Consider the following 18688-nt stretch of genomic DNA (forward strand, 5'->3'; position numbering starts at 1 on the left):
TGATTTCTGAACCGATCATAATTATTCCTCAATGGATCGAGTCCAGACCGAACTTCCCGTCCAAAAAATGTTGTGGGCGGAGTTCGGGCTGGCATCCAGGCTACATTGGGTCTAATTCCATAAAGCATTTTACCCACAAAAGGTGTGGAAACTAGATATGACGAGTCATTTTCAAGTTATTTAAAAAAGGCATTATACATTTTTGGTAACATTTTAGTTTAGGGTTCAATTTTCACTAATTCTCACTATTAACTAGCTGCTTATTAGCATGCTTATTACTTGTTTATTAGTACTTAAAGCACACATTAATGCCCTACTCTGTATGACCATATACTACTTCCCTCAATCATACCCCATACCTAAACTTAACAACTACCTTACTAAGTAATAATAAACAGTAATTAGGAGTTATCGAGGCAAAAATCGTAGTTAGTGAGAATTAAACTAAACTAAAGTGTGACCAAATTATTGATAAAAACTAAAGGTTTTATTTAAAAATGAATTTTTAAACTGAATTGGCCTGTTCTGTCATCATCTGTATGAACCATAGGTATGAACACACAACAATAGATTTGCTAGTTACTCCTTAGCCACTGAAAATATTGACATCTGCACTTGCCATCTTGCAGAATTAGCTATGTCCTTTTGGGAAAACATTCTTTTGAATCTTTTCAATTAAATAAACTGGTCTTGTTCACAACACTGGTCTCGAAACGTATAGTACAGGTTTGGACAACATGTGTAAACAAATGGTTGTATTTTTATTTATAGAAGTTTCCTTGTTCAATCAGGAACAAGCATTGTCGTGTAGCAGATATATTTGTGAAGAGAGGACCTTATCTCAAAATGTACTCCAATTATATTTGTGAGTTCTCCAAGAATGTGGCACTTCTAGAAGAGCATTGCCGGAAAAACCCAGCATTTGCCAAAGTCGTCAAAGAGTTTGAGGTAATAGAACCACTCCGACTTGTTTTTAATTCATACCTTAAATGCCTTTGTAGTGATGTGAATAGTCTCTCAGGTGGTTTTGTTTTTGTTTTTTTAACTTCAATTATTATACACTTTAAATATCCGTAATTTGATAATTATCCATATTTGATTGTGTTATAGTGGAACTATTGCAAGTAGGCCTATACTTTAGGTATACTTTAAATAACAAAGTTACCAAAACTCCTAATTACGAGTTGTGCTGATGTTCAATGTGCATTTTAATTCGTAAATAGATGCTTTCTGACATGACTTAAGACCTATTTATAGTGGGCCACAAATACATTTAGTTACACTAAAGTATATATGAATATATTGTGCTTAAGTATACTATGTTTTCACAAAAAAATCAACTTCTGTCTTTCTTTCTCTGCCTTACTTTCTCAATGATACAGAGCAATCCATGCTGCGCTAACCTCGCAGTGAAACATTACATGCTTAAACCTATCCAGAGGATTCCACAATATCAGCTCCTCCTAACTGGTGAGAATTTTTACACTTTAGAAAGATTTTATGAAGGAAATGGGAGTGCTTTCCTATACATAAATCACTGCCACAATGCTAGGGTGTTGCTATGCGGTTGCTTAGGTGTTCTGGGCATGGCAGTGCAGTTTCTAGGTTATTTTGAGTGGTTTCCAGGGTGTTGCTTTGTGGTTTCTAAGGTTTTCTGAGTAGTTTTTTCAGCACATAGTGGTGCAGTTGTCAGTGAGTTAGCTTGTTACACACTGACACTAAGGTGTTTTTAGTGCGTGTTTTTTTAGCACATTGCAATGTGTGTTTGATTGGACTGACACCTTTGAACGAGATCTGAACTGAAATGGATGATGACACCCCTGTTTTCTGCAAAGCTGCTTTGATTGAAATAATTTCACAAATGAAATGAAAACTGAACTGACTACAGCTGAACAATGACACTATTGTGTTTTTAGAGCTGCTTTACATCACAATTGATTCCTGTTCGCATCCTTGATCATTATTTTCCTGTTTATCACTGTAAAACATCTTTGAAATAATCGTTATTGTATAAATCACTGTATAAATAAAGATGACTCGAACTTGGTTGCAACAAGTTGTTTGACCAGATTGTGTTGTTCTATATGGTGTGTTTCGATTAGTAACACATTGTGGTTCAGTTTGCTAGGGTATTGTGGATGGTTGCTAGGTTGTTGCTATCCGGTTGCTAAGGTATTCTGGGTGGTTTTAAGCACAACATGCAGTAAGTGTAATTTTAGTACACTTAAGAGGTAAGAGGTTTTAGCTTATTGCAGTTGCTAGCCTAGCACTGATCTGTATAATGACTAAATTGCTCATTGCATTCTGAACTGCCATCAGGCGGTGAAGTGTTTGAGCGGCCATCTTACTATTCCCTAGCGACAGTAGCGACATTAAAATCATTCGATTTGCAGCGTCTCAGTCTCACAGGATTAAATGTACGACATATGTATTTACATTATTTGTTACGTGTTGTTTGTAATGTTTATGGTCTTTTCGGGAAAAAATAAGTCATATGTTGATATTGTTAATGTGGGTGTATCTATTGCGCACTTTCGACAAAGATAACCGACCTTACAAAAAATATATTTCTTTATGTACGTAATTATGGAGGAAATATTAAACATGAACATGCAGTATATCTGGAATTGATTAGAAAAGCCTATACAATTCAAATTAAAAAATTAATTGTACTATATTGTATTAAAATGTAAAGTTTACCATGCATGCATCAACTTGGAAATAAAGCAGTCTGTTGTAAAAAATGTATGAAATACAGCAGTGCTATTTGTCTGAATAAGTTATGATGTGTTTTTATTTCCTGATTAATCAACATATTGCAGACTTGTATTTTGCACAAGTTGTTATCAGTATTAGAAGACAAGGACATTACCAACAGAAATACAAAAACAAACTACCAAATTACTAATTTCGTGGATCAACCACTGTCTGTAATGTAGAAATAGCATGGGGGCAAAGGCGTTGTGGTCGTGTCCAGGTGCTGGTTCGCCGTATGATCTGGATCCGGCCTGGAAAGACATTCCAATAAATGGAAAGACATTAGCGTAGATGCCGTTCTTCTTATGATGTAACAAGTACATCAAATGAAGTGTCCTTTGTTCCAGTTGACCTAATCTATGCAGCCTAATAAGCATTTAACTGATTTGATAGAAATGAAATACAATACAATAGAAATGTATAATGTTCTATATGATTGGCAGGTTAAAGAGATGCATTTTTAGTCTAGATTTAAACTGACAGAGTGTGGCATAAATTACATAAATAACAGGATTATTGTAGATTTATAGATTATTAAATTATTGGAATTGCATTACAGTCAATTTCTATTGGTTTGAAACTAAAGGCAACATCATGGAGGCAGCATTTGCAACACGTGATTGTGTTTGCTGGGTAATAGTATGTATCATATACAAACAGGATAATGGCCGCTGAGAGATGCCCTTACGTGACTAGATGAAGTTTAGAATGGAAACTGGCTAAAAATGAGCTAGTGAAATGGCAACTTCCAATTGTTTATTATTAATATATATATATATATATATATATATATATATATATATATATATGAAGAGTTCAGATGCAAAAGCCTCTAAGTGCCATTTGCAATTTTCTTCTAGAATGATAATTTTTATCAAGCTTGTATATTTAAGTTCAGTGATTTCACTTAAATGGCAATTATAATTACCTATTAATTGTTATTTAAGTGAAATTACTGAACTTAAATATACAAGTTTGATAAAAATCATCATTAAAGAAGAAAATTTCAAATGGCATTTAGAGGCTTTTGCATCTGAACTCTTCATATATATAATGTATGCATTTCAAATATATTTAAATTACTCTCAAATTTTTTAATATTTATATTTTCCTCAGATTATTTGAACAATCTAGATGAAGAATCCCCAGACTACAGAGATGCAGAAGGTGAAAATGAAAGCTCTCGAAATCTTCCATTGTTAGACACACCTTTAATTCATCTAAATACATACAGTACAACCAAATCCTGATCTGAAATTTTTATTATATGAAAATAATGATATCCTGATAAATCTCTACAGCTGCCCTAGTGATAGTAAAGGAGGTGGCTAATCATGCCAATGAATTCGTAAGACAAGAGGTAATTCAGAATCAATTTTTTTACTTTCTAAAATAACTATAAATTTTCTTGATAAATATTGCAAAATGCAATTTTTTTGTTTTCAAACAGGATAACTCCCAGAGGCTCTATGAGGTTCAGTGCCGCTTGATTGGGAATCATGTGATTGTCAAACCAGGAAGGGTAGGTTAACAACAACAGTTCACTCTTGTTGAAATTGTAATGAATAAACTGGGAAGAATAGCGAGTTACTCAGTTGTTTATTAGAATGAACAGAAAATCCAAATATTCAAAGTGCCCCCTAGGGGTATTAAAAGCGGTCTTCCATTCATCCCCCTCCCTAATGCGGACCAAATGATTAGCATTTCTTAAATCCAATTTCGTGAAGATAGATGCTCCTTGCAACCTCTCGAAGGCTGAAGACATCAACTGCAAAGGATAAGTATTCTTTACCGTGATGTTGTTCAACCCTCGGTAATCAATACAAGGTCCCAATGATCCATCTTTCTTCCCCACAAAAAAAAGAGAGAATCAGCCCGAGACTTACTGAACACCTCCTTCAGATCCCGATACTCCGTGGGCACATTGGATAAATCCACTGTCTCCTCCTGTAACACATGAACAGAAACAGACGGACAGGCAGAGTCAAGACAGGACTTATGACAAAAACTGCTCCATGCCGCTACTGATTTGAGCTGCCAGTCTATTTTGGGATTGTGACCGGTGAGCCATGGGTGACCAAGAACGATGGGTGCAAGCGGAGTGTTCAGTATGTAAAATGAGATGGTGAGAGTGATTGCCTGACGTGATGAGGTTGATGTCTTCAGTAACCAGAGATATAGTGGGGAGTTTTTGACCGTTGAGGGCGTGCACTGCAATCTGATGGGTGAGTGGTTTGAGGGGAACTTGATGGTTGAGTGCAAAGTTGTGATCCATGAAGTTACCTTCGGCGCCCGAGTCCAGAAGTGCATGACAATCGTGACGGTGGTTGGACCATCGGAGTCTAACAGGAAGGAGAGTCGATGTCGATGAGGTCTTCGCGGTGGAGATCCCACCCGATAGTAGCCTCATACTTGCTATCGGGCTCGGCCTTTTAACGGACAGTTGTAGGCAAAGAGTCCCGCTCCCCCACATTACAAGCAAAGGCCCTGGGATCTCCGCCTTTCCCTCTCATCCCGGGAAAGCCGGGCTCAACCCACCTGCATGGGCTCGGGATCGTAGACGGGGCTGACCGCGTCCCCACCTCCAGCACGATGACCCTCAGATTCCGCTGAAGAACGGTAGTTGGGTACTCTCCGCTCCACTCGAGACAGCCTGGCTTCCACTCTTAATGCTAGAGCGATTAAATCGTTGAGTTTTGGTGGTAAGTCCATGGCATAAATCTCCTTTTGGACGCAGTCAGCCAAACCATGCAGGAACATATCCCACTGTGCCTCCTCGTTCCATTGGCTCTCCGCCGCCAGAGTCCGAAACTTGATAGAGTAGTCCGACACGGATCGTTGTCCTTGCCGCAACTTGGCCAGCATTCTGGCCGCTTCTCTGCCTCCTAATGCCTCGAAGAAGAAATGCATGGAGCATCTAGTTAGGTGAACCCAATTTTTGTTGAGCTTTTCTGGGCTGGTAAACGTGGCTCCGACTGGGAGGGGTCCACTGGTGGTATTTGGGGAATCGGCGGTGGGACCAGAGCAGCGGGAATGCGCAGCTGTTGGACTTGCTGGGTGAGCCCGGACACCTGCGCCACTGAACTGCACGAGCAGTGTCGTTGATGTTTCTCTCTTGATTCTCCATCCGCCGTCTGCTGTTGTTGACGAAATCCTCCAGGCTTTCAGAAGTGCCGCTTCTGAAATGCTGCTTCCATTTTTGGTCAGATCGTTCTGTAACGAATAAACTAGGAAGCAAGCAATAGTGAGTTACTCAGTTGTTTATTAGAATGAACAGACACAGTCAAAACTGTGAACAGACACGCACACACATACAACAACAGAAACACGGAACATGAAGAAGACATAGGATTTACCAACTGTGACAGAACTATTTGCAACAGTAAATGCTTTTGAAATATATCAATGTATGTTTCTTTAGGTTTTGTTAAAGGAAGGGATCTTGATGAAGCTCTCCAGGAAAGTGATGCAGCCTCGAATGTTCTTCTTAGTAAGTTAAAGTTGTCAATTCTCATTCAATTGTATTAAAAATAACATGAATCAATATTCACAATGCAACTGTACATGAGACATATTTCCAAGTGAAACACTCTATTCAGTGTGCAGGGCTTCATTTTACCATAGGACTTAATTTGTTCATAGTTGTTCATAGATGTGAGTATGTATTAGTGAACAATAGAATATATACAGTATATATATTTATAAAACGGTTAGTTTGAATCCTTGATTCTGATTGGTCAAGAACTGTGCTTTATTCAAGATAAAACACGGCTATGACCGCTTCACCCAACGGTTCTATTGATCGCTTCGCAACACTGCGGTTCTATGTTGTTTTTATTTGAGCTTTCATGCATTTTACACATTGGAACGTTGTTGCTGTTCACGCTCAGGGACTATTTTTTCTCACGGAAGGAAGGCTTTTAGTGATTTTAATTCAAGAAAGTTGCACTAATACATTGTTTTTTACTTTAATATTGTGTGGCTCCGCTTCGCGTCGTGCCTAACAACGCCCTTCAGCCGTTACTTATTCACGATACAGCACAGTCTCTCGTACCTTATTGCTTACAACAAAATCGAATCAAAGGCAGAACTTGTGGTATTTTTTTTGTAATGTTGATTTTATGTGAACTTTTGTGCAGGTACTTTCAATGTCTATAATGTTAGGGTTAGGGCAATTTTTATGTAAAAAAAAAACCCCTAAAATATGTTTTGATTCTTTTTCTTGCTCTATAAAAATGTATTTCTATTGTATTTGAACAGACAAACGATTGTCTTCTCTATACCACGCAAGTAGCATCTGGAAATTTCAAACTGAACAACGTACTGCCATTAGCTAGCATGAAGGTGAGATCTTTATTCTAAATTTATCATATTGAAATGAAATATAGTTTTGTTTTAAATAAATAATTAAACAATTTTCATCAATGATTTTTGTAAAAAGAGCAATATTTATAAATTTCATATTGTCTTTTCTCTTTTATTATCTGTATTTTCCTCAGGTTAGTAAACCTAGTCAAGAGGGGTATCAAAATGAGCTGAACATTGAGAGTGTTGAACGATCTTTCATTTTATCTGCCAGGTGAGCATCTTTAAAAAGTTTTAAATCATGTGGGTCGATGATGTGATGCTCATTTTTTGTCCTATCCATTCATTTACATTTACTTTAAAGTTAAATAAATAAATAAATAAATAAATAAATCTAATTCTGTCATTATTTATTCACCTTATGTCGTACCAAACCTACATGTACACTAAAGAAATTTTAAAGAATTTGTCAGTGACAACATTGTATGGAGAAGGGAAAGTCAGTTTTCTAAATATCCTCTGTTTCACAGAAGCAAGAGGTTTGGGGTTATACAGGTTTGTACTACGCTATGCTTGAATCGGACTAGCTGATGAATGTTCTAAGGTGCGCAACTATTTTTAGGGAAGCGCACGGCTAAAGTAGTTCCTTGACCGCATTACGGTTCCATATAATAATATTTATATTTAATATTTATATATAAACAATATGAATGTTAGCCAGAGGAGAACTGGCCCCCGACTGAGCCTGGGTTCTCCCAAGGTTTTTTTCTCCATCCAATCTGATGGAGTTTTGGTTCCTTGCCACTGTTGCCTTGCTTTTGGCTTGCTCAGTTGGTGAGATTTAATATTTAATATTTAACAATATTATTGATCTGTGTTGTACTACTTTCATGTTATCACTGTGAAGCTGCTTTGATACAATCTGTATTGTGAAAAGCGCTATATAAATAAATGTGACTTGATTTGACTTGACTTGACCATATCACTTCACGTAGTTACTGTAATTGTAACGGTCACCAGGTGGAGTGGCCTTGAGAGTCACCAGAGGGCACTCCACACACCAGATGTTCATGTTTCACTCACAACTACATTTCCCAGAACTCACTGCTCGGACTCATCATCACTGATCACATTCACCTGTACCTCATTCACTGATTGCATTCACCTGTGTCTCATCCTGTTAGTCTGTCTATATATACCTTGTGTTCACATTCACTCACCGCGAAGTCTTGTTGTACTGTGTGTGCATTTCTGAGCGGTTTCCGTGTTTGTTTTCTGGTTTTTGACATTGGATTGTTTTTGGATTCTGATTATTGCTGCCTGCCCTGACCTCTCCCTGTTTCTTGGATTCCCACTGTGTATTCTCCTTTGTCCTGTCTGTTGATTCTCGACCCTGCCTGTACGACTATTCTTAAATAAAAGCTGCATTTGGATCTTCATTTGGGTTTGGTGGACAAAGCTGAGGATCATCACGTCCACCCTGCCGAGCCTGAGCTCCACGTCAGCCCTGCCGAGCCTGAGCTCCACGTCAGCCCTGCCGAGCCTGAGCTCCACGTCAGCCCTGCCGAGCCTGCGCTCACCGCCAGCCCTGCCGAGCCTGCGCTCACCGTCAGCCGAGCCTGCGCTCACCGCCAGCCCTGCCGAGCCTTCGCTCACCGCCAGCTCTGCCGAGTCTTCGCTCACCGCCAGCCGAGCCTGCGCTCACCGCCAGCCCTGCCGAGCCTTCGCTCACCGCCAGCTCTGCCGAGTCTTCGCTCACCGCCAGCCCTGCCGAGCCTTCGCTCACCGCCAGCCCTGCCGAGCCTGCGCTCACGCCAGCCCTGCCGAGCCTGCGCTCACCGCCAGCCCTGCCGAGCCTGCGCTCACCGCCAGCCCTGCCGAGCCTGAGACGCTTCACTTCAGCCCTGCCGAGCCTGAGACGCTTCACGTCAGCCTTGCCGAGCCTGAGACGCTTCACGTCAGCCCTGCCGAGCCAGAGACTTTTCACGTCATTGCCTCCGAGCTAGTGCCTAAGGACAAGATGGCCGCCTCGAGCCAGTGTCTAAGGACAAGATGGGCGCCTCCAAGCCAGTGTCTATGGACAAGATGGCCGATTCTGAGACTGTTCATGTTACTTCTGCAAATCCAGTGACTGTTCACGTCACTGCCTCCGAGCCAGCATCTAAAGAGAAGATGGCCGCCTCCAAGCCAGTGTCTATCAGTGATGCGCGGGTCAATGTATAAACAAACCGCAACCGACCGACGTTTTCAACTACCCGCCCGCAACTCGGACCGCAAAAAAAAGTAAAAAAATATTGTACCCGACCCGCTTCCTGACCGCATTTTTTAAAAGTAGTAAATGCTCATCGGAGCGTTATTGGGCCATAGACGTGTAACAACACAGCATCGCAAGAAGACGTAGGCCTGGCCTATACACATAAAGGCAAAGCCAGCACTTTGGTCATTATATTTCATTATTTCAGCAAATGTCTCCCACACTTTTACTCTTTCTATTTGCGGAGCTTCCACTCCCCAGTCTTCACCTGTTCTCTTGCCGCCTCCATCTCTGCAGACTGTAGTGATCATAGACATGGCCGGTTCGTGAACGAATTGTTCTTTTGAACCGGTTCTTTTTAGTGAACCAGTCGAACCTACACTAAATAGAACTGAATCGTTCGAAACAGTTCGCGTCTTGCGTCAGTGCTGCTCCACAAGTTAGTTACTTACTTTCAGACATGCCTGACAATCGAAATAAATCAATATCCTGAATTCTATTTTACTCCAGTAACTCCAACAGTTCACTGAACCGAGACATGTTGGTGCCACTGTTGAGAGAAGTGATGAGCACGAGCAGCTGATACTGCGCATAGATACTGCGTACTACCGAACGCACAGGGACAGCGGTTCTCGAATAGAACCGAGAACTGTTTAGACTGAGCTTGTGTGTTATCTTCGTGCCAGTTATTCAGCCAATAATGTGTAGGGCTGTATATTTCATCAAAAATTGTGTCTAGTACTAATACAAATGTTTAATTGGCATCTTTTTTCAAACGACCCGACCGACCGCGACCCGAATATCATTAAAAACATTTTTGGATGACCCGTAACTGCGGGTAACCGCGGGTGACCGCAGGCACCCGCTCATTTCAGATCAACCCGCGCATCACTGGTGTCTATGGACAAGATGGCAAATTCAGAGACTGTTTATGTTACTTCTGCCAATTCAGAGACTGTTCACATCACCACCTCCAAGCCAGTGTCTAAGGACAAGATGGCCGCCTCCGAGCCAGTGTCTATGGACAAGATGGCAAATTCAGAGACTGTTTATGTTACTTCTGCCAATTCAGAGACTGTTCACATCACCACCTCCAAGCCAGTGTCTAAGGACAAGATGGCCGCCTCCGAGCCAGTGTCTATGGACAAGATGGCCGATTCAGAGACTCTTCATGTTACTTCTGCCAATTCAGAGATTGTTCACATCACCACCTCCAAGCCAGTGTCTAAGGACAAGATGGCCGCCTCCGAGCCAGTGTCTATGGACAAGATGGCCGATTCAGAGACTCTTCATGTTACTTCTGCCAATTCAGAGATTGTTCATGTCACCGCCTCCAAACCAGTGTCTAAGGACAGGATGGCCGCCTCCGATCCAGTGTGGCTGGACAAGATGGCCGATCCAGTGTCTCCAGACAAGATGGTCGATCCAGTGTCTCCTCCCGAGCCAGTGTTTGTTTCTGTGTTTGTGTCTGTCCTTATGACTTGTCTTCACCGCCGTGGCCGCCCGAGGGGTCTTCACCGCCGTGGCCGCCCGAGGGGTCTTCACCGCCGTGGCCGCCCGAGGGGTCTTCACCGCACTGGCCGCCCGAGGGGTCTTCACCGCAGTGGCCGCCCGAGGGGTCTTCACCGCAGTGGCCGCCCGAGGGGTCTTCACCGCAGTGGCCGCCCGAGGGGTCTATGTAACGGTCACCAGGTGTCACCAGAGGGCACTCCACACCAGATGTTCATGTTTCACTCACAACTACATTTCACAGAACTCACTGCTCGGACTCGTCATCACTGATCACATTCACTGATTGCATTCACCTGTGTCTCATCCTGTTAGTCTGTCTATATTCTGTCCTTGTGTTCACATTCACTCACCGCGAAGTCTTGTTGTACTGTGTGTCTGCATTTCTGAGCGTTTTCTGTGTTCGTTTTCTGGTTTTTGACTTTGGATTGTTTTTGGATTCTGATTATTGCTGCCTGCCCTGACCTCTGCCTGTTTCTTGGATTCCCACTGTGTATTCTCCATTGTCCTGTCTGTTGATTCTCGACCCTGCCTGTACGACTATTCTTAAAGAAAAGCTGCATTTGGATCTTCATCTCTACGTCTCGGAGCAGTTTCGTAACAGTAATAATGGAAAATAGACACAATACCAATATAGCGCACTGACATAACAATATCAAAATGACAAACAATTTATATTTTTTTGAAAGTGAATTTTAATATTTATGGTGAACATGACATTTTAACTACTGGCCAACAGCAGTAGCCTATTGGAAAGTCCAGATGAAAAAATAAATAAAAAAGGAGTGGACATTGAAGGCAGCCGGCAACAACAAAAGACAAAACAATCAGTGAAGAACAGCTGGACAGATTCGAAGGCGAAAAACATGAAGAAAACACCAACTAAACAAAAGCTTGGGCTGTCAATGTTTTTAATGTCTGACTTAAGGCCAAAAAAGTAGATTGAGATGGGACATACGCTTTAAATGCCCAGCTGCGAGCTTTCTATGCCACCGTCCGAAACCAGTCCAGCGCAGAGTTGACCCTGAAGGTCAACTTTTCTTTCCCTAAGAGCTGGCCTGATCCGACATATATCCAAATACAACATCATTGGGCAATCGGAATTCAAGTCATCCAACAGCGTATTCAGAACTGTCCACAAAAGGTTGGAAGGTTGTTAGAAGAACTTAGTTATACACATAAAGACAAAAACCTGACAAATGTTTTGAAATAAATCATCTGAACAGCGTTTTGAGGTGTGGTCACTATAGTTTAAGCAGAATAATTGACTCCGGGCCATTGAATTATTGAAAAATAATGCACACCAGAGGTGTAATCTGCTTCTCGCCGTGGCCGTAGTACCACCTTGGGTTGGTGTGGATTATTTTTCTTATAATTCAACAGCTCATTGTCAATTATTCCTTACTTGGTATGACAAAAGAGTAAATAAATTATGATTTTTTTCCCAACAATGTGAATACTGAATCTTATTTATTTTATGCCCCATAACAAAAATCATACAATTGAATGTTTCTGATGTACAAACCCTCATGGTTTTATCCGCAAAGCTCTGCTGCATGTCGAGATGAGTGGCTACAGGCTATTTCTAATGCAATCAACGATTATACTGAGAAAGAGACCACCTTCGCCTCAGTTAGAAACCCTGAGATGGTAAACTGACTCATACACTTTATATTAATCTTCATGTGTGCAATTCTGTTGTAAACTAAATCAATGAAATTTTCCAGGCAACCCCAGACATTGTAGACATTGAGGCCCAGCTGGGAACCAGGCGCCCAATATGGATCCCAGATCAGAGAGTCACTATGTGTATGATCTGTACCTCTGAGTTCACCCTTGCCTGGAGACGCCACCATTGCAGAGCCTGTGGGAAGGTGAGAAGATTTTGCTCCCTTTAGACCCCATTTACATCTGATATTAAATTACATTCTTGGTAATCCATTCACAAGAAGCAAAACCAGAGTAGCGATGCATGTCCACTGTGTGATCCAATCACTCAAAACACTTTCTGTCATAGCCAGGCATAATTTGCAAGTGGGACGGGTTGATATGTCCCCACCCCTTTTTGCCAGGGTCCATATTGTCCCCACCACTTTGTCCCCACCACAAGGACATGCTCTTGATTAGGGCTGCATGATATTGGTAAAAAATGGCATTGCGATATTTTATTTTTCCATGATGTATATTGCGATATATAAACAGTTTCTCCAGATGACTTGAATAGCTCTATTTGGAAAGAATGAATCATTCTAGAATGACTGGGGTGGTTTTGTCATGGAGTAAATCCGCATTAAAACACACTAATATTAATAGAATGTTAACTAATGTAGTTAACTAGACTTTAATAAATGGAACCTTATTGTAAAGTGTTTCCGATTGATGTCTCTTGAGTTCAGTTTTGGATAGATCAGTTGTTTCAACCATTCATTAAAGTGAATCAGTTCAAATGAGTCATTAGTTCACGAATTGGACGTGACCACGGACCTATCCCAAGAGGTCCTCGCTGCAGTCTGTAGCATGATGACGTAGCTGGATGGTCCAATACGCAGTGGACGCTGTAACAGGCTCATGCGCAATAGTCAAGTCAAGTCATCTTCATTCATATATCGCCTTTATCAATGTAGCTTGTTTCAAAGCAGCTTTACATAGATACACATATATTGTAACAGAGATTGTTTTGGCTTTATAGTGGTTCGTGAATAATGCTATTTTCCAGTTAAAGTTGGTTTTGAGAGAAGATAAGGCAACTTTATTTTAGCAAAATTCACAACCAGTTGTAGTTCAGAAGAAAAAAAAAACTTTGGTCTTCCGAACTTTTACCGTCATGTATTCTCAAAGATATTCAGTCGACTCAATTCATTTATATAGGCAAGGGAGGGAGAGAGAGAGTAAGACCAGGGCTTTCACTCTCTCAGTTAAACGAGCACAGAAGTCACTCATCGTCATCACTCACCCATCAACCTTTGGCAGGACAAAAATGCGCTTTAGTAAGGCTGACCGAAAACAGCGCGCAAGTTCCAGTCTTCATGCGCTTGATGTTTAAACTGACATGACTTGCAAATAGATAAACTCTCACACTATGATGGTTAAACTTTGCAATTAATCACCAAATCACTAGCGTTACTGCTGGCATGTAGCCTACTGATTATGAATAACGGATTGACTACAATCCCTAATTGACATCATCACACATCCTTGCGATGTGACTATCGTGGATGCGCACATCGCAATATCGATGCTAAAATGATACATCGTGCAGCCCTACTCTTGATATACAATCACTAATGAACACCAATGGCTTTAATGAGAAAAAGAACAAAACAAGGGCAGATTAGAAACTCTTTGACACACACAAGCTGGATCACTCCTCCATAGGCTTCTAAGGAATTGAAACTTGCCCCGGCCCAGAAAAGTTATTAAAGACATCGTTAAAATAGTCCAAGTGACTACAGTGGCTCAACCTTAAGTTTATCAAGCGTCGAGAATACTTTTTGTGCGCAAAAAAAACAAAACAAACAAAAATAACAACTTTATTCAACTATTAATTTCCTTCTCTGTGGGCCTTGAGTTAGTTCATGTAGTGTAACAGCGCAGCACTTCTGAGTTGTACGTCACATGCATCACACACATGACCAGCGTCAGCCAATAGTGAGCCTACATGTGATGTACAACACGCAGAATTTTCATTTTGGGGTGAATTTTCAACATGAAGAATCTCATTGTAACATAAGTCCATTGATGGTGAGTTGCATGTGAATACAAATGGTAAATGGACTGCATTTATATAGCGCTTTCATAGACCTAATCGCCACCAAAGCGCTTTACATTTGCCTCACATTCACCCATTCATACACTCATTCATACACCGACGGCGGTGTCAGCCATGCAAGGCGCCAGCCAGCTCGTTGGGAGCAGCTGGGTTTAGGTGTCTTGCTCATTGACATCTCGACACTTGGTCAGGTGGAACCGAGGATTGAACCACCAACCTTTCGGTTTGTAGACAAACATGAACAAAATAAACAAAAATCTGTCTTGAAACATGAACTTAAACTTGAGCATGGATTTAAAGGTTAGTTCACACCCAAAACTACATTTTCTGTCATTAATTACTCACCCTTGTGTAGTTTCAAACCCTTAAGTCCTTTGTTTAAATACACATAGGAAAATTAGTCTTCGGGTTATGACGTCATTCTTGCACAACTCTACTAGCGACACCAGTGGCCGTTAATAAACTGCAAAGACTGAGCGTGATTAAGGCCCTGATATACTGACTGCGAATTTCTGTTCCGTTCTTTGCTTAGAAGTAAAAAGAAGTTGGAAATACCTTTGCAGCATCATACAGTCAAAGAACATCCTAAATCCGTAATTTATATGTAAGCAATAAGGTATGAGAGGCTATGCTGTATCGTGAAAAAGTAACGGCTGAAGGGAGTTGTTAGGCACGATGCGAACCGGAGTAACCACTTTAGCCGTTACTTATTCACGATACAGCACTTGCCTCGAGTACCTTATTGCTTTTATAAAACGGTTACTACACAATAAAAATATTAAAGGGAAAAAAAATTATTAGTGCAACTTTCATGAAGTAAATTCACTAAAAGCCTTCCTTCTGCTAGAAAAAAATAGTCACTGACTATGAACAGGAACAATGTTCCAATGTCTAATATGCATGAAAGCTCAAATAAACACACCATAGGAACTGTAGGGTTGCGCAGTGATAAAAAGAACCGTTGGGTGAAGCGGAAGTAGATGTACAGTGAGAAATGAATGCAACAAAGGTTGTTTTGGTTGTATAGAAGCTCTAGAAGAAAGTCATTGTCCAGTTTAAATAAGTTTAGTGTTGATTCATTTCCATGGGAAAAAAAAGTTATTAGTTAATTTGTCTTAGCAGCATGGAGAACAAGAGTTCTAATACAGTGCAGAGCTCTTACGGCATTATCCTGAACATTTTATTCATTTAATATGTCATTGAAAGGAAGAGAAAGGTTCTAAACATCACATCCTTTTGATTTTCCTGGCAAAAACATCCCAAATTATTTACATAAAAATCAGTCTACCAGCTTTAAAAGACAACAGGGAAGGACTTGTTTTTTAAGTTTTGTTACAAGCTGTTTAAACACTGGCAATAAAAAAATCGATGAATACATGAAAATTATATACATATAGCCCCTTCATATTCATTTATATAAAAAAAAAAATATTTGAAAAAATTATAACGTAAAGTTTTGTTATATGTGATTGTAAGGGAAATATTGCGTGTAAAGTTTTCTTTCAGTCTTTCTGTGGCAAATAATTGTTCAATAATGCTTATGTGCGCATGCCTTCTTCTCTGTTCAATGATGCTTATGTGCACATGCCTTCTTCTCTCTTGGCTTGTAGGTTGTATGTCAGGCCTGTTCGACTAATGAACAGCCACTGAAATATATGAAGAATCGCCTTGTGCGAGTTTGCGATCTCTGCTTTTCTGCATTGCAGCAGAGCAATTCAGGTTCATCCAGCAAACACACTCATACAGAAACACTGTCTGCTTTAATGTATTTTTAATGTATTTGTATTGATTTCTATAAAATAAGTGCCTGTGTGTCATTTTACTCATATTAGGTGACGAAGCACCCAGTAATGTGGCTCTTTCACCTAAGTCCCCTGGTTCCTTTCCATTCAGAAAGCAGAAGAAAATACCAGCAGCCCTAAAAGAGGTGATGATCCAAAGAACTGCAACTGTCTTTTAGATGCCAATCAAAACTGACTTAATCTGACCTAATATAATAAAGACAGCTTCCAGTTCACAGTGTATCGAACCATTTACCAGTTACATTTATGAGTTAATTTCATTTTCAAACGTTTGGAATTTTTCTATTTGAAGATGAGAAATGGATACTTTTATTCAGCAAAGATGCATTAAATGTGACAATAAATAAATGTATAATGTTACAAACGATATTCAAATGAATGATTTTGAATCATAAAAAATTAAGGTTTCCACAAACATATTATGCAGCAAAAAGAGTTTTTCTATTTAAAAAAAATACTTCTTTCAAAAACATTTTCTTAGCAATCTTAGCAATCCCAAACTTCTGAACAGTAGTCTCAGTATATTGAATCCATTCATTAATTTCAGGTTTCAGCGAACACAGATGGGTCATCAATGAGCGGCTACTTGGAGCTCTCCAACAGGAAAGCCAACAGGAAACCGTGGAAACGGTTCTGGTTTGTCATCCTGAACAAAGTTCTGTACACATATGCTGCCAGTGAGGTAAGACTGCCCCCCCCCCCCAACACACACTTTCATTTGTTTTACTTCAATGAAAGGTTATATATTTGTGACTTTTAAAAATATTATCTTTGATCATATTTAAGAAAGACCAATAATTCTGACCATGACTCTGTGTATATTTGGAGATCTCCATTCATGAAATAAAGTAAACATTTTGCTGCAAATCCCAACCAGTTAAAAAAATTGTTAACATGACAAGTCACCCTGAAAACTTAAAAAGGATTAGGTGGTGTGAGATAATACTATTATGATGAAAGACTAGGCTACTAAGACAAGTGTTTGGAATTTGGCATGGCATGCATAGGTGAATTGAGCACAATAAAACCAAGAAGGTGTATTAAGAAAATAAATCTGAGACGGACTGAAATGATCAGGGAGGTAAAGGCTTCTCCTATTTCTAGTGCTTCTGCTGTTTTGAAAGGATAGTATCTATCCACTGTGGATGGTAATTATCCAAGTAACTTGGTGGGTCAAGTTTCTGAGTACACAAAAATAGTAATTGATGTGTAAATCTGGCCAATCATTTGTTAATGTGACGTTTCTGTCATCAAACCAGCAAATGAGCGAGCAGTTTTTCAGCTTAGTTTCAATTAACTTTTTTCTCATCAAAAGATGTAGTTTTTCTTTTTATTTATTTATTTATTTTTTTACAGTTCCTCACGTCTACCAATATAAACTGCATTTTTTTACATTGTGAAGTGAATGCTTTATGACCAGTGACCACGCTTTATTGTATTTAATCAACCAATGAATCCACTGTTACCAGTTCATTGCACTTGATAAATGTATTTTATATACTATATTATAATATTTTCAGTTGAATTTTTTTATTTATATATTATTTTTGTTGTTGTATCCATGCAGGATGTAGCAGCTCTGGAAAGTCAACCCCTTCTCGGATTCTCTCTCCAAACAGAGAAACCAGAATCTTCATTGTGTTTTAAACTTTATCACAAAAACAAGCTCTACTACATTTTCAGAGCAAGTGACAGTCAGATCTTTAAAAGGTAAATTTATTGATGTAAAATATTTAAAATATGAAGGTACTACACATGTAGTAATAATTACATAATAATATTACATTTAAATATTATAATCATCTTACAGTATATACATTTTGCCTCTCTTATAGATGGATTGAAGCTATCCAGGAAGCCACGGTTCTATAACCTTCTCTTCCTAACAACCTTGACAACTATCAGACCAGATCTTCATACAAGACAATATTAAAGTTATCTAAGATTAAAGTTATGACTAACTTGTTTAAATGTGTGGCTCACCACTTTTGTATGTACAATTGTTACAAAGAAAATTGTGAAGTGAGTGTTTTTAGTTATTAAATTCATAATATATCTGATAATGCTTTTGCATAATATAGTAAAAATTATTAAGCAGTTATATATATATAATTTATGGCAAAGCCATTGTACAACCAGGTGCACTCAATAAATGTATTTTTTTTAATAGTTTTTTCTTTCATTTCAGTGTTTTGTCATTTTAGAGTGTTATTTTAGAATATTCTTTATAGCCTACTTTAGAATATTTTATATTGTATTTCAATTAGAAAATAAAAGAAAATATTTATTCTA

General features: G+C 39.4%; 2 protein-coding genes across 2 annotated transcripts in view; one reads left to right on the top strand and one right to left on the bottom strand.

Annotated features, from left to right (window-relative positions):
• LOC120473389 (FYVE, RhoGEF and PH domain-containing protein 6) overlaps positions 1 to 18564 on the top strand; it is a 32035-nt gene extending 13471 nt beyond the window's left edge. The window contains exons 7-21 of the mRNA XM_039663225.2: positions 792 to 948; positions 1383 to 1470; positions 3874 to 3924; positions 4059 to 4117; positions 4208 to 4279; positions 6179 to 6247; positions 7018 to 7101; positions 7257 to 7336; positions 12373 to 12475; positions 12553 to 12699; positions 16205 to 16313; positions 16427 to 16521; positions 16944 to 17078; positions 17964 to 18106; positions 18232 to 18564. Of these exons, the coding sequence (XP_039519159.2) occupies positions 792 to 948; positions 1383 to 1470; positions 3874 to 3924; positions 4059 to 4117; positions 4208 to 4279; positions 6179 to 6247; positions 7018 to 7101; positions 7257 to 7336; positions 12373 to 12475; positions 12553 to 12699; positions 16205 to 16313; positions 16427 to 16521; positions 16944 to 17078; positions 17964 to 18106; positions 18232 to 18268 (1429 nt within the window). The 3' untranslated portion in view covers positions 18269 to 18564. The remainder of the gene's footprint in view (positions 1 to 791; positions 949 to 1382; positions 1471 to 3873; positions 3925 to 4058; positions 4118 to 4207; positions 4280 to 6178; positions 6248 to 7017; positions 7102 to 7256; positions 7337 to 12372; positions 12476 to 12552; positions 12700 to 16204; positions 16314 to 16426; positions 16522 to 16943; positions 17079 to 17963; positions 18107 to 18231) is intronic.
• On the bottom strand, positions 2685 to 5241 carry LOC120473390 (uncharacterized). Its single transcript, XM_089127434.1, has 3 exons — positions 5041 to 5241; positions 4644 to 4704; positions 2685 to 3008 (listed from the first exon to the last, which is right to left on the bottom strand). Exons 1-3 carry the CDS (start codon positions 5228 to 5230, stop codon positions 2918 to 2920), a joined length of 342 nt encoding a protein of 113 aa, XP_088983560.1. The 5' UTR covers positions 5231 to 5241; the 3' UTR covers positions 2685 to 2917.
• Positions 18565 to 18688: the final 124 nt, after the last annotated feature.

This window comes from Pimephales promelas, chromosome 25 (assembly GCF_988280905.1).
Source record: "Pimephales promelas chromosome 25, fPimPro1.hap1.1, whole genome shotgun sequence".
In the NCBI taxonomy this organism is placed as follows: domain Eukaryota; kingdom Metazoa; phylum Chordata; class Actinopteri; order Cypriniformes; family Leuciscidae; genus Pimephales; species Pimephales promelas.

Bases quoted from the DNA above. Each gene is read 5' to 3' on its own strand.
- LOC120473390 (XM_089127434.1), bottom strand. From the start codon at position 5,230: ATGTGGGGGAGCGGGACTCTTTGCCTACAACTGTCCGTTAAAAGGCCG. The intron at 4,705-5,040 runs GTAACTTCATGG...CATGTGTTACAG, and splicing joins TCTGGACTCGGGCGCCGAAG to GAGGAGACAGTGGATTTATC. The intron at 3,009-4,643 runs GTAAGTCTCGGG...ATGTCTTTCCAG, and splicing joins GGATCTGAAGGAGGTGTTCA to GCCGGATCCAGATCATACGG.